We start from the raw sequence: 12,201 nt of genomic DNA, 5'->3' as shown, positions 1-12,201 counted from the left end.
TGCGAATATGGTCCCTTCATCGGAGCACTCTACGCCGATATACATACGATTCCGTATAAACCCGCGCACGTAATTTACCCCATTTCTAATTAACCGCAGGCAAAAAAGAGCGCAGTAAAATACATAAGTTACGGCACGGCGTACCAGCCATACACAGCCATTACCAATGCACGGTGGGCTAGGCCGGTGTTCCCCCCAGGCGGTAGCAACAGCGTCATACCTGCCCCACGTTCTTCCCACCGAGCTTCCCGGACTGGTCAAAACACCCCTCCATCCTCTATCCTCGCCACTCATCGACCATCGTCTGTGTCTTCACGCAGTATTTTATCCTCCTCCTTCCCTCTGTAGATACGCAGTCTTCACCATTCCATCATCCACTTCTTCCACGATGGCTTCTTCTTTGGATCAATTGAAGGCCACTGGCACCGTATGCCCCTCCCACTCTCCCACGACTTGCGTCTCTCTCGCTGTTGGAAATAAGGAGCTAACCTTGTCTTCGTTCAGGTCGTCGTGTGCGATTCTGGTGACTTTGCCAGTACGTCCATCCGCTCCCCAACCAGTTCTAGGGTCTCAGGATCTGATACTAACGCTGCTCGTTCGCAGCCATCGGCAAGTACAAGCCACAGGATGCCACCACCAACCCTTCCCTGATTCTCGCGGCTTCCAAGAAGCCCGAGTACGCCAAGCTCATTGACGTTGCCATCGCCTACGGCAAGGAACATGTATGGTTTTCTTTTACTAAAAATTGTTGTGCGAGGCCGAAGCCCATATGCTCATATATTTTATAGGGCAAAACTCTCGACGAGAAGGTCGATGCTACCCTCGACCGTCTCCTCGTTGAATTCGGCAAGGAGATCCTCAGCATCATTCCTGGCAAGGTTTCCACCGAAGTCGACGCTCGCTTCTCCTTCGACACCAAGGCCTCTGTTGACAAGGCCCTCCATATCATTCAGGTGGGTATCCGGGTTGCCTGATTTCTCCCTCAACCATACACGATCAAATCGGATGATACTAATCAGTAAAACGGATATAGCTCTACAAGTCCATTGGCATCTCCAAGGACCGCATTCTCATCAAGATTGCCTCGACCTGGGAGGGTATCCAGGCTGCACACATCCTGCAATCGCAGCACGGAATTAACTGCAACTTGACACTCATGTTCTCCACTGTCCAGGCCATTGCTGCTGCTGAGGCTGGTGCCTTCCTCATCTCTCCTTTCGTTGGCCGTATCCTTGACTGGTACAAGGCTGCCCACAAGCGCGACTACACCGCCGAGGAGGACCCCGGTGTCAAGTCCGTCCAGAACATCTACAACTACTACAAGAAGCACGGCTACAAGACCATTGTCATGGGTGCATCTTTCCGTAACACCGGTGAAATTACAGAGCTTGCTGGATGTGACTACTTGACCATTTCCGTAAGTTACTTTGAAGGGTTTTCTATTTTGTGCTCGGCGGCTAATGAAAACTCTAATCTAGCCCAACCTTCTCGAGGACCTCTTGAACTCGACTGCCCCAGTCCCCAAGAAGCTTGACCCCTCTGGAGCTTCTTCCCTCGAAATCCCTAAGCGCGAGTACCTCAACAATGAGGCCCTTTTCCGTTTTGACTTCAACGAGGAGGCCATGGCCGTCGAAAAGCTCCGTGAAGGTATCTCCAAGTTTGCTGCTGATGCTGTCACCTTGAAAGATCTTCTCAAGGCCAAGATTCAGGCTTAAGAAAGTTCTTTCATTGCCAAATTCTTTTTTCTGTTCTTTCAATTCAGTTAGCCAGAATGACCATAATGTGAATTGAGACATGTTACATCAAAATGAAAAATTCCCGAGTTGCACATGACAGATAAAATACTAGATATGTTAGCTAATACGAAATAAACTCAAAAAGTCATATAAATTGGTTACAGTAATTATCCATACTAAATTTATACTCGTGAGGATTTTATTATTGATTGATCATGAAATCAATACCCCTACATGTAAATACAATGTCAAGAATCACCGGTGCAATCTCGGCCCATAGCAGTTTTGGTTTGGTTTGTTTTCTTACTCCATCTTACCGCTATGTCGCGTATTGTATCGTATGTACAACCAACCCACGTCAATGATCAAATCCAATGACAAATCTACTAAGAAAGCAACTTAGTCACGGACTCCGGAGTGCCTTTTCCGAGGAAATGCAAAGAGAGAGAGAAAAAAAAAGCTCCCCCAACAACATCTTCGCTCGAGAGTAAGTAAATATAGACCGTGTTCAGTCAAGTCCGCCTGGATGTGCATCTCCCCCTATTGGACGACGGTTTGGGGGCGGTCTCGTACAGCTAATGAAGCCATTTGGATATCCAAATGATCCATCCGCCTTGAAATCGACGAGCAAAAGCCTCGTGTGACTTTAAGGATGCTAAAATCTACCAATCACATGCTATTTTACTCGAAGTCGGCAATGCTTTCGGGCTATACCTTCCGTGGAATCAAATAGTTCTCGGCTTGTTCTCTGAAAAGAAAAGCGAACTTTGCTTTGTCCAAGTTTGAATCTGTCATGTGTGGGAAGTTTACCAGGATGCTTTCAAAGGGTGTGTGTCCTGATTTGGTCAAACATCGCCGTCAGCGTCGCTCAGATGCGAAGCAATGAAGCAATACTGCAAATCCCAAATGGTGCCTTTCATGTTTTATACATCCAAGTTGCATTGCCAGGGTTCATTGTTGGCCCATTACTGTAGTTGAACGTCCGGAAAGCTCCAAACGAGGGCTGTTTAGGTATCCGCATAAATGTATATAACGAACCACTTTAGCTTGAAGTTTCTTCCCAGAGAGCCTTGACCTGCGACTTGAATGCGTCTTCGGACCAGATGAATTGCTTCAAGATTTCGACCAGTTCTGACCATGAGCTGTACAGGTCTTTGAACCTCGTAGCGTTATTCGCACGCAGCAATGCAACGTAGCCTGAGCGTACAACTCCTATCGGTGCAAATGCTCCGCCGATGTATAGAAGCCAAAGTAGTAGGTCGTGATGGTCGTCCCATACGGGATCGTTGCTCGCCCGTTGTAGCTCGCGGAGTAATTTTGAGGAAACATGGGACTGTCGAATCAGAGTTAGCACACTCATAAGCTAGACTAGCAAGGAATGCAATTACTGGAATCACCAAAGCACACCAAACCTTGCAGCATAGCATAACTGAGCACACATATGCCGCAAGCTTGCAACATTCTAGGAGGGGAGAAAGATTCGTCAAGCACACGAGCCGGGATTGGATAGATGCCGTGTGGTTATTGATATGTGCCATTAGCGACACATCGCTTTTTGTGGTATGGGGAATGTCTCGAATGCATTTCAATGCATGTACATCTTCAAGTACTTCAACAAATTCTTTGCTGAGTAGATGGGCCTGTGTCTGGAATCCTGGTGGCAGCCGAAAGAAGTGTGGGGAGAATGGATCTCTTGTCCATTGAAGCTCGGCGAAGGTTGTGTGATCAACTATGCGAGTACATCCTGCCAAAATCGACGAATTCAGATCTTGCCTGTCGACCAGTGTAAGAGTAAGTCACAACATCATAAACATTGCGCCGTTCCTTACCAAAATATAGCCCGTTTGATTCCGCCCGTGAGATAAACGCCTTTTGTGCGACAGATGTCAAGCAGCTGCCGCACTGCCCCCATGTGAAGTTGAACCTGGGAGGTCATCCCAAGGCGAGCCTAGATAGTAAATTGTTAGTTTAACGCAGCTTTAAGGTACTAGAGGAAAATTGCGGACCTCCACCCCAGCTAGCAGTAAAATAGCCCCAAACGTTGATTCTGAAGTAGCTTCGTCCAAGGAACTCATCTTTTCACGAATATAGCTGATTGCCTGACCCTGGTACCCGAGACATTCTCGGTCAATGCTGCCCCCAGTTACCGCGAATGCAAAGGAGAGCATAACGGCGTTTTGAAGAGCGGGATCAACTAAACCAGTTCGGAAAACTGAGCGAAAGTTCTGAAATGCAAGCTCTTCCTCAACACTAAAGACTGGCTCCGGAGCCTGCCTAGCTTTGTCTAAACCATTTATTGTAAGCCCGCCTTGAGGCAGCTTTCGGCGAGCATGGGAAACTTACAGTTGCCAAGCAGTGTCTGCAATCTCGACGAATCCACCGCAAGCGTCTGGAACGGATCGAGCGTGCCTGCAGACAGGGGGGACAGAAGCGACGCGGTTGGAGAGCTAGTACATGTTCTTTTCTTGGTCATCAAATTTCTAGGTCTATCTTTCGAAGTCGTTACGCGGAAGTTGTCCCTTGACTCTTGCTGAAGCTTTCTTTTGTTCTCGAGTGCTTGCTTTACAGCATGCGAGCGAGCTAGACGCCTCGTAATCCGATCCTTCGAGTCGCGGACCGAGATGAACTGAAAACGTGCAGCTGATAAGTAAGCATTAGTGGCGACCATAAGCGACTGCCCTGAATCTGCTGCGTCACCTACCAGCAACAGGTTCGCTCGAGGAACTATAACTTGCTGCCGCCATTGCGCAAGCCTGCTTGGTGACTGGGTAAATGCGGGAGTATCTTTAAAGTAGTCCAATTAACGAAATTGTTCTATCTGTTAGATCGCAGTGAGATGTATCTAGGTGACTAACAAAACGTGAGTGGAGCCTTTTGCTTAATAATCGAAGAAATTACTGTCTTTGGTCTAGCGCTGAAGGCACTAGTGCTCTTTATGGAAGAAACTTCTTTCCCGAATTGGAAAAATCTTCTTGCCTTATTCGGACATATCTTTGTGCCCAAAATGGAAAGAACGTTCAACTTTTTTTGGTTTCTTCTTTTCAATTGGAAACATCTCAGTTCCTTGATAGGAAGAACCTTCATCATATGCTTTACAAACAATTGGTAAGCTGGTCTATCCAGCAGCCAGCGAATTTGTCATCGAACTACGAGGTCAAAGAATATAAAATGGACATTCCTGTCAGATATCCAAGCTATAGGCAGACAGCAAATAGCAAGCATTTCATCGGATAACATTGCATTTACAATTTTTTGCCATGGCTGAATCACGCCTTTTCAAGCCCTTGAAGATAGGCAACATGGAAGTGAAGCATCGTGTCAGCATGGCTCCTCTCACTCGCCTCCGGGCCACTGAAGACCGGGTGCCAGTGCCTTTGATGAAAGAATACTACGGCCAGCGAGCCTCCGTGCCGGGCACCTTGATTATTACCGAGGGCACCTTGATATCGCCGGCAGCCTGCGGCGGGTTTCCTAATGCACCTGGGATTTGGAGCAAAGACCAGATCGCTGCGTGGAGAACAATCACCGATGAGGTCCACCGCAAAGGCTGCTTCATATACTGTCAGATATTTGCAATTGGCCGTGCTGCAGACGCTGAACTAGCTAAAAAAGAGGGGGTCACCATCGTCGGACCAAGCGCCATTCCAATCAAAGATGACGCCCCGATACCACGGCCCATGTCAATTGAAGAGATCAAGCAAACGGTTCAAGACTTTGCTACCGCCTCGAAGAATGCAATTAGCGCAGGATTCGACGGTGTCGAGTGTCACGGCGCAAACGGCTACCTCGCGGACCAGTTCATTCAAGACGTTAGCAACACACGCGATGACGAGTACGGTGGGAGTGTTGAAAACCGGTCGCGTTTTATCAATGAAATCATGAAGGCCGTCGTTGACGCTATCGGCCCAGAGCGTGTTGGACTTCGTCTCAGCCCGTGGAGTCTGTTCCAGGGCATGAAAATGGAGAACCCAATCCCGCAATTCACAGACGTCATCAACAAAGCTAGCCAGTTAAATCTAGCATACCTGCACTTGGTCGAGTCGCGGGTGGCTGGCGGCGAGGATCAGGAAGGCAGCGAGCGGCTAGATTTCGCTTACGAGCTCTGGAATGGACCTCTTCTTGTTGCGGGGGGATATAAGCTAGCGACTGCACAGCAACTCGTGGATGAAGAGTATCCAGACAAGGACATTGTGGTCGTGTTCGGGAGATACTTTATTGCGAACCCAGATCTGGTATATAGGTTCAAGGAAGGTCTGGACATTACTCCCCACAACCGCAGGACTTTCTATACTAGCGTTGCAGCTGAGGGCTACGTGGATTACCCATTTAGCCCGGAGTATCTGGCGAGGCAGAAGACAATCGTGCTAGATCGGGTTTAGTAATGCTATGATTGTTTTTTATCTTCTTTTGTTCAGCCAGCTTTGATGAATGATGCAAAGCATATAAAACATTTATACCACCCTACCGAAGTAGGCTCAGATTCCAGTAATAGTAGCATCAAGGATACAAACTATGAAAGATATAGTGCCTTAGAATACCTAGGTATACATGATTTGTCTAGTGCGCAGGTTCTAACTCGTCGTAATTTGTCACGACCTCACGCACACTTGTTGAACGGGTGTCGACAACAGGAGGCTGTCATTTTACTTCACCGTACCTTCTGAAAAGAGTACCGGTACGCCCGGAACTCCCCTCTTCTCCAACCTTGGTCACCGCTGCATTCAACTTTCTTTTGTCTCCACTCTCCAATATTTCTACTTCTCGTTGTTCTGACATCTGTCCTCATCTTGAAGCCCACAACAGTATCGCCTGTGCAGGGGAACCATCGTCGCATGCTCCGTCTATCAATTCTCCTCTGATCTTATGCACCTTGTGAGCTAAAGGGAGCTGCACTACTTTGTCAGAGCAGGTTCCATGGAGGCGTTGGAAAGACGATACTGGAAATCATGGTGATGGATATGGCGAAAGACGAGCCTGGAAGTTTCTCTCTAGTAGTTTGCCCAGCAAGCTGCAAAATAGTATGGCATGATTGACAAGTGGGATATCTTGATGGTCTCCTACAACTTTATTACTGGGGTCCATCGTTCCATAGAAGAATACAAAAGGAGGTTCGCTCGCTTCCGCACTGGGGATTGTCCAGCCCCAGCGCGGCCAGAAGGTTCTTTGCTGTCCGGTTTCTGGGACCCTTCTGTCCAATAGATGAACGGACATAGGCAACCTGGTAACTATGTTGCGTGGCCATCCTTTCACCACTAAGGACAGATTTCTGCGGGGATTCTCTTTTGCGCCGCAGAAGAATATGTCCAAGGAATCTGCTGAGCCGGACATCGTCGCCAACGGGAGCGCTTTTGTCCTATCAGGATCATCGATACAGTTAGACTATAGTTCTTAATATATATGTCATAACCAAGACTTCCGTCAATAGCAGCTCTAGATTTTTCTCAATTCTTCAGTTTTCCACCGTCCTCCATTTCAAGCGGTTGACAAAAGTGGGCGATGAAAGTGAGAGAGCGAATCTTTTGGCGCAGAGAACAGGCGGGCGTGAGATAAAATGACACAAGAGAAGCCAAAGTGATGCTACGTCACATGACTAGGAATCACTATTACATAAGCACTGCCTAGCTGAGGGGCACGTGATCACATAGCCGTTAGATTACACGCGTTACCGTACTGATACGCAAACAAGCGGCGATGGTGTCAGAATGACGGCACATCGGCATAGCTCGCAAGGAGGGGCTCGTATTTGAGGTGTATGGCCATTACACGCAACCTCTCGCTGCGGCGGTGTCGTTGCTGGTCGGGATGGACATGGCAGATGTCGAAGTAGATGCGCAGAGCATCAATGCCAGCTCGTGTGAATCCCAAGGTTGTTCGACGAGCCATCTCGCCGAGAAACGGCGTGGATGTCAATACGGGGGGGGGGATGTATGTACAGTCCGGAAACAACAGGAAGTGGGGGGTTGCTGTTCCCCTCATCGTTCTTCAGACTTCCACATCTCTTATTCCCTCGTCCTCCTCTCCTGCCTTCTATCAGTCAATCCATCCTCAATCCCCACTCAACATCTTCAGAAGATCTGTTGTCTTTTTGAAATCTAGCCACAATGGTCAAGGCTGGTAAGTCCCTTTGTCTTTCATTGGCCCCTTGTTTGTGTTTGCCATGCGGATTCCTTCTCCGCCATTGGGAACCGTGAGCAAATTTGAGCACCTTGCGAGAATCCGCCCACTTTTTCCTTGGGTCATGGCTCGATCACTCGACGACGTTGGACTAATCAGCCCCTGTTCTAGTCGCTGTTCTCCGTGGAGACTCCAACATCAAGGGCACTGTCACCTTTGAGCAGGCCAGCGAGAGCTCCCCTACCACCGTCTCATGGAACATCACTGGCCACGACCCCAACGCTGAGCGTGGTATCCACGTCCACCAGTTTGGTGACAACACCAACGGCTGCACATCTGCCGGTCCTCATTGTATGTAGAACTCTCGCGACGACCAATCATATGCGCATGAGACTGACGCGGATTTCCTCCTCTCTAGTCAACCCCTTCGGAAAGACCCACGGTGCTCCTACTGACGAAGATCGCCATGTTGGTGACTTGGGCAACTTCAAGACCGATGCTCAGGGCAATGCCGTTGGCTCTGTCGAGGACAAGCTCATCAAGTTGATTGGTGCTGAGAGTGTTCTTGGTGTATGTGAATGCGCTTTGTGTTTTATCTAAATTGATGTGACTTAGTGTCTGAAAACTGACGAATCGAATGTTGCAGCGCACTATTGTCGTCCATGCCGGTACCGATGACCTTGGTAAGGGTGGCAACGAGGAGTCTAAGAAGACCGGTAACGCTGGCCCCCGTCCAGCTTGTGGTAAGTTTAGCTGGCCTTGCATTGTTTGGCTGATTCCGGTGGCTAACGAACGCTCTGTTGTAGGTGTCATTGGTATCTCTGCTTAGATAGATTAGCCAGATTGCCCGATTTAGTTACGACGTCATTCTGAAATGATACAGATTGAATCAATACAATACGTTGTTGCTGCTCACTTCGGCGTCGTTCAGAGTTCTGTAGAAATGCCCAGTAAACACACCTACTAGGGGCACACACCTCACAAAATATACACATACTCCCCGCTTCCCTATAAGAGTAGCGTAGGATGTATTAAATGCCGTAAATGGCTTTTGGCATAGAACGGAGCGCCTGGCCCTCTTGTGTGGAAATAGAGCTTCCGCCAATGTGTTCTGCTCGTCGTTGCGTGGCAGCAGCACTTCGGTAGCTTCACTAGCGCTCTCCGCATTTTCGATTGATGATAATAGGCTGGCGGATCCTCCTCCTCTCTCCCCCTTCCCCTTTCCTTCCCAGATCCCACCCCTTTTCTCACCATTCAATTCTTTTGGTCTTTCGTTTTCATTTTTATTTTTTTCCTTCGCCATGCCGTTCGAAGCTCGCGTCAAGTCTGTCCTGTCAGGCGACACGCTCGTCCTGTCACATGTCACCAACAGAGGACAGGAGCGCACATTGAGCTTGGCATATGTGTCTGCTCCCCGTCTGCGGAGGGAAGGAGATGAGGTATGAAGCTGTTTATGGTTCCCCCCTTTTCTGGGCTTCTTGCTCTTTTAGCTCTCTTTTGTTTGGTATGGATCCAAGCAGTTGAGTGTTGGCGCCGTTTTCGACATGTGGCCTTTTTGCCACTTCCCCGCTTTCTGTGTGTGTTGGTCAAAAGAAACAACATGAGATTGGTTGATGGAGGAGGAACTATTTATGTTCATATGAGTTTACAGAAGCTAACATATTTTTTTTTCTTCTTTTCTACCTAGCCCTTTGCTTTTCAGTCCCGCGAATTCCTTCGTGAGCTTCTTGTTGGCAAGGTGGTGCAATTCCAGGTCCTCTACACCATTCCAACTGGCATCAAACGCGAATACGGAACCGTGAAGCTCCCCGGAACGGACGCCTCACTGCCGGAGCTGGTCGTTCAGGAAGGATGGGCCCGCGTCCGAGAGGAAGCCGGGAAGCGTGGGGACGAATCGGAGGACTCGCTTGTCCTGCTGGACAGCCTGCGAGCGTTCGAAGCCCAGGCTAGAGCTAATAACAAGGGTGTTTGGAGTGGCGATGAGAAGGGATCCATTGAGACCGACTACGAAGTTGCAGATGTGAAGTCCTTGGTGGAGGAATACAAAGGCCGTCAATTGGACGCGGTCGTGGAGCGAGTGTTTGGCGGCGACAGATTGTTGATCCGACTGTTTCTCACGCCTACTCGCCATTTGCAGACCATTATCACCGTGGCCGGTGTGCGTGCACCTGCTTCCCCTCGTGTAGGTGCGGACGGAACACAGCAGGCTGGCGAGCCCTTGGGAGCTGAAGCCCAGCAGTTTGTTGAGGCCAGATTGCTGCAGCGGAAGGTCAGAGCTCAATTGCTTGGAGCTACTCCCCAGGGACAGCTAATTGGACATGTACTACACCCCAACGGTAACATTGCGAGGTATTTACTGGAGGCCGGTCTTGCTCGTTGCTTCGACCATCATTCTACTTTATTGGGCGCAGACATGGCAAGCTTCCGCCAAGCCGAAAAGGTCGCCAAGGATAAGAAGGTTGGATTGTTCACCGGGCATGTTGCTTCCAAGGGCCCTGCTGGTGCAGCTGATAGCGACTATATCGTGGGACGCGTGCTCAATGCTGATACCTTATTTTTGAGAAACAAAGCTGGCGCAGAGAAAAAAGTCAGTCTTAGTAGCATCAGACAGCCCAAACCTTCCGACCCAACCCAAGCCCCATTTGCGGCAGAAGCCAAGGAATATTTGCGCAAGAAAGTTATTGGAAAGCATGCCAAAGTCACCATTGACGGCAAGAAGCCAGCTACCGAGGGATATGAAGAACGCGATGTTGTCACAATCATTCAAGGCAATACCAACATCGCTCTTTACTTAGTAGAGGCTGGTTATGCCTCCGTAATTCGTCACCGACAGGACGACGACGACAGGTCACCGGAATACGATGCCCTGTTAGCCGCAGAAGAAGCCGCCAAGAGCGAGCAGAAGGGGATGTGGTCATCCAAGCCTCAAAAAGCCAAACAATACCAGGATTACTCCGAGAACATCCAGAAGGCGAAACTGGAAGTGTCGATCCTACAGCGACAGAAGAGAGTACCCGCAGTTGTCGACTTTGTCAAGTCGGCATCTCGATTTGTCGTGCTCGTGCCCCGTGAGAACGCCAAGTTGACATTTGTTCTCTCTGGCATCCGAGCTCCCAAGTCTGCACGCACTCCAGGTGATGCATCGGAGCCGTTCGGAAACGAGGCTCACGAGTTTGCCAACCGGAGGGTTCTGCAGCGAGACGTTGAAATCGACGTCGAGACTCTTGATAAAGTTGGGGGTTTTATTGGTGCGTTGTATGTCAACAGAGAGAACTTCGCCAAGCTCCTAGTGGAGGAGGGCCTTGCTACTGTTCATGCGTACTCGGCCGAGCAATCTGGCCATGGTCCAGAGCTTTTCGCTGCCGAGAAAAAGGCCAAAGAGGCCAGGAAGGGACTTTGGCATGATTGGGATCCTAGTAAAGATGCGGAGGAGGAGGAACAAGAGGAGGCGGTGGCTGGTAACGGTACTGCCGAGGGCAATGGAGAAACTGTCACTGAGCGTCGCAAGGACTACCGCGATGTCATTGTTACACACATTGATCCGACCACCGCGAAGTTGAAGGTTCAACAGATCGGAGGCGGCACTTCAGCTCTAACGGAGCTCATGAATGCATTCCGGTCGTTCCATCTGAACAAGGCCAATGATACGCCACTTCCTGGACCACCCAAGGCCGGCGATTTTGTTGCTGCACGGTTCACGGAAGATAACGAGTGGTACCGCGCTAAAGTCAGGAGAAATGATCGAGAGAAAAAGACTGCGGAAGTCTTATATGTTGACTATGGAAATTCCGAGGTCATTCCATGGTCTCGACTGCGACCACTGTCACAACAATTTTCAATTCAGAAACTGAAGGGCCAGGCAGCGGATGCCACGCTGTCTTTGCTACAGTTCCCAGTGTCTCCCGAATACCTTGCCGATGCCGTTCAGTTCATTGGGGAACAGACATTTGACCGCGAGCTGGTAGCTAATGTTGATTATATATCGCCTGAGGGTACGCTCTTTATCACACTACTCGACCCAGGATCCTCGCAAAATCTGGGACAGAGCGTTAATGCAGACATTGTTCGCGAAGGCCTAGCGATGGTCCCGCGCAAGCTCAAGGCCTGGGAGCGGGCATCTGCTGACACGCTGGCTCACTATAAGAAGGTGGAGGAGGAAGCCAAGCAGAACCGACGAGGTATGTGGGAATATGGCGATTTGACCGAGGATTAGATGGGATATCGTTGAAGGGTAGACAATTGTGAAGGGGGAAAAATTATCGTTGTATATAGCAGAACCACGACAACGATGTCGAACCGGAGTGACACGGGGTAGATAAAAAATGGATGAATATTCTTACTCGCAGTGGCT

At 49.3% G+C, this 12,201-nt stretch overlaps 5 protein-coding genes across 5 annotated transcripts; 4 read left to right on the top strand and 1 right to left on the bottom strand.

Annotated features, from left to right (window-relative positions):
* Positions 1–388: 388 nt before the first annotated feature.
* Positions 389–1,715, top strand: UA08_00717 (Transaldolase; the record flags this gene model as incomplete). The annotated part of the gene is made up of 6 exons (XM_020260554.1): positions 389–427; positions 505–535; positions 604–722; positions 789–953; positions 1,034–1,417; positions 1,479–1,715. The coding sequence occupies 6 exons, from the start codon at positions 389–391 to the stop codon at positions 1,713–1,715; spliced, it is 975 nt and encodes a 324-aa protein (XP_020123816.1).
* A 1,063-nt stretch (positions 1,716–2,778) lies between these two features.
* Positions 2,779–4,480, bottom strand: UA08_00716 (hypothetical protein; the record flags this gene model as incomplete). Its single annotated transcript, XM_020260553.1, has 6 exons — positions 2,779–3,069; positions 3,230–3,509; positions 3,566–3,684; positions 3,743–4,020; positions 4,080–4,376; positions 4,438–4,480. 6 exons carry the CDS (start codon positions 4,478–4,480, stop codon positions 2,779–2,781), a joined length of 1,308 nt encoding a protein of 435 aa, XP_020123817.1.
* Positions 4,481–4,993: 513 nt separating this feature from the next.
* On the top strand, positions 4,994–6,115 carry UA08_00715 (hypothetical protein; the record flags this gene model as incomplete). The annotated part of the gene is made up of 1 exon (XM_020260552.1): positions 4,994–6,115. One exon carries the CDS (start codon positions 4,994–4,996, stop codon positions 6,113–6,115), a length of 1,122 nt encoding a protein of 373 aa, XP_020123814.1.
* Positions 6,116–7,837: 1,722 nt separating this feature from the next.
* UA08_00714 (Superoxide dismutase) lies at positions 7,838–8,679 on the top strand (the record flags this gene model as incomplete). Its single annotated transcript, XM_020260551.1, has 5 exons — positions 7,838–7,850; positions 8,010–8,201; positions 8,269–8,420; positions 8,497–8,593; positions 8,657–8,679. The coding sequence occupies 5 exons, from the start codon at positions 7,838–7,840 to the stop codon at positions 8,677–8,679; spliced, it is 477 nt and encodes a 158-aa protein (XP_020123815.1).
* A 472-nt stretch (positions 8,680–9,151) lies between these two features.
* Positions 9,152–12,063, top strand: UA08_00713 (hypothetical protein; the record flags this gene model as incomplete). Its single annotated transcript, XM_020260550.1, has 2 exons — positions 9,152–9,289; positions 9,553–12,063. The coding sequence occupies 2 exons, from the start codon at positions 9,152–9,154 to the stop codon at positions 12,061–12,063; spliced, it is 2,649 nt and encodes an 882-aa protein (XP_020123812.1).
* Between the last annotated feature and the right edge of the window lie 138 nt (positions 12,064–12,201).

This window comes from Talaromyces atroroseus, assembly GCF_001907595.1.
Source record: "Talaromyces atroroseus strain IBT 11181 chromosome Unknown scaffold_0, whole genome shotgun sequence".
Taxonomy (NCBI): domain Eukaryota; kingdom Fungi; phylum Ascomycota; class Eurotiomycetes; order Eurotiales; family Trichocomaceae; genus Talaromyces; species Talaromyces atroroseus.
This window is presented reverse-complemented; position numbering and strand designations above follow the sequence as displayed.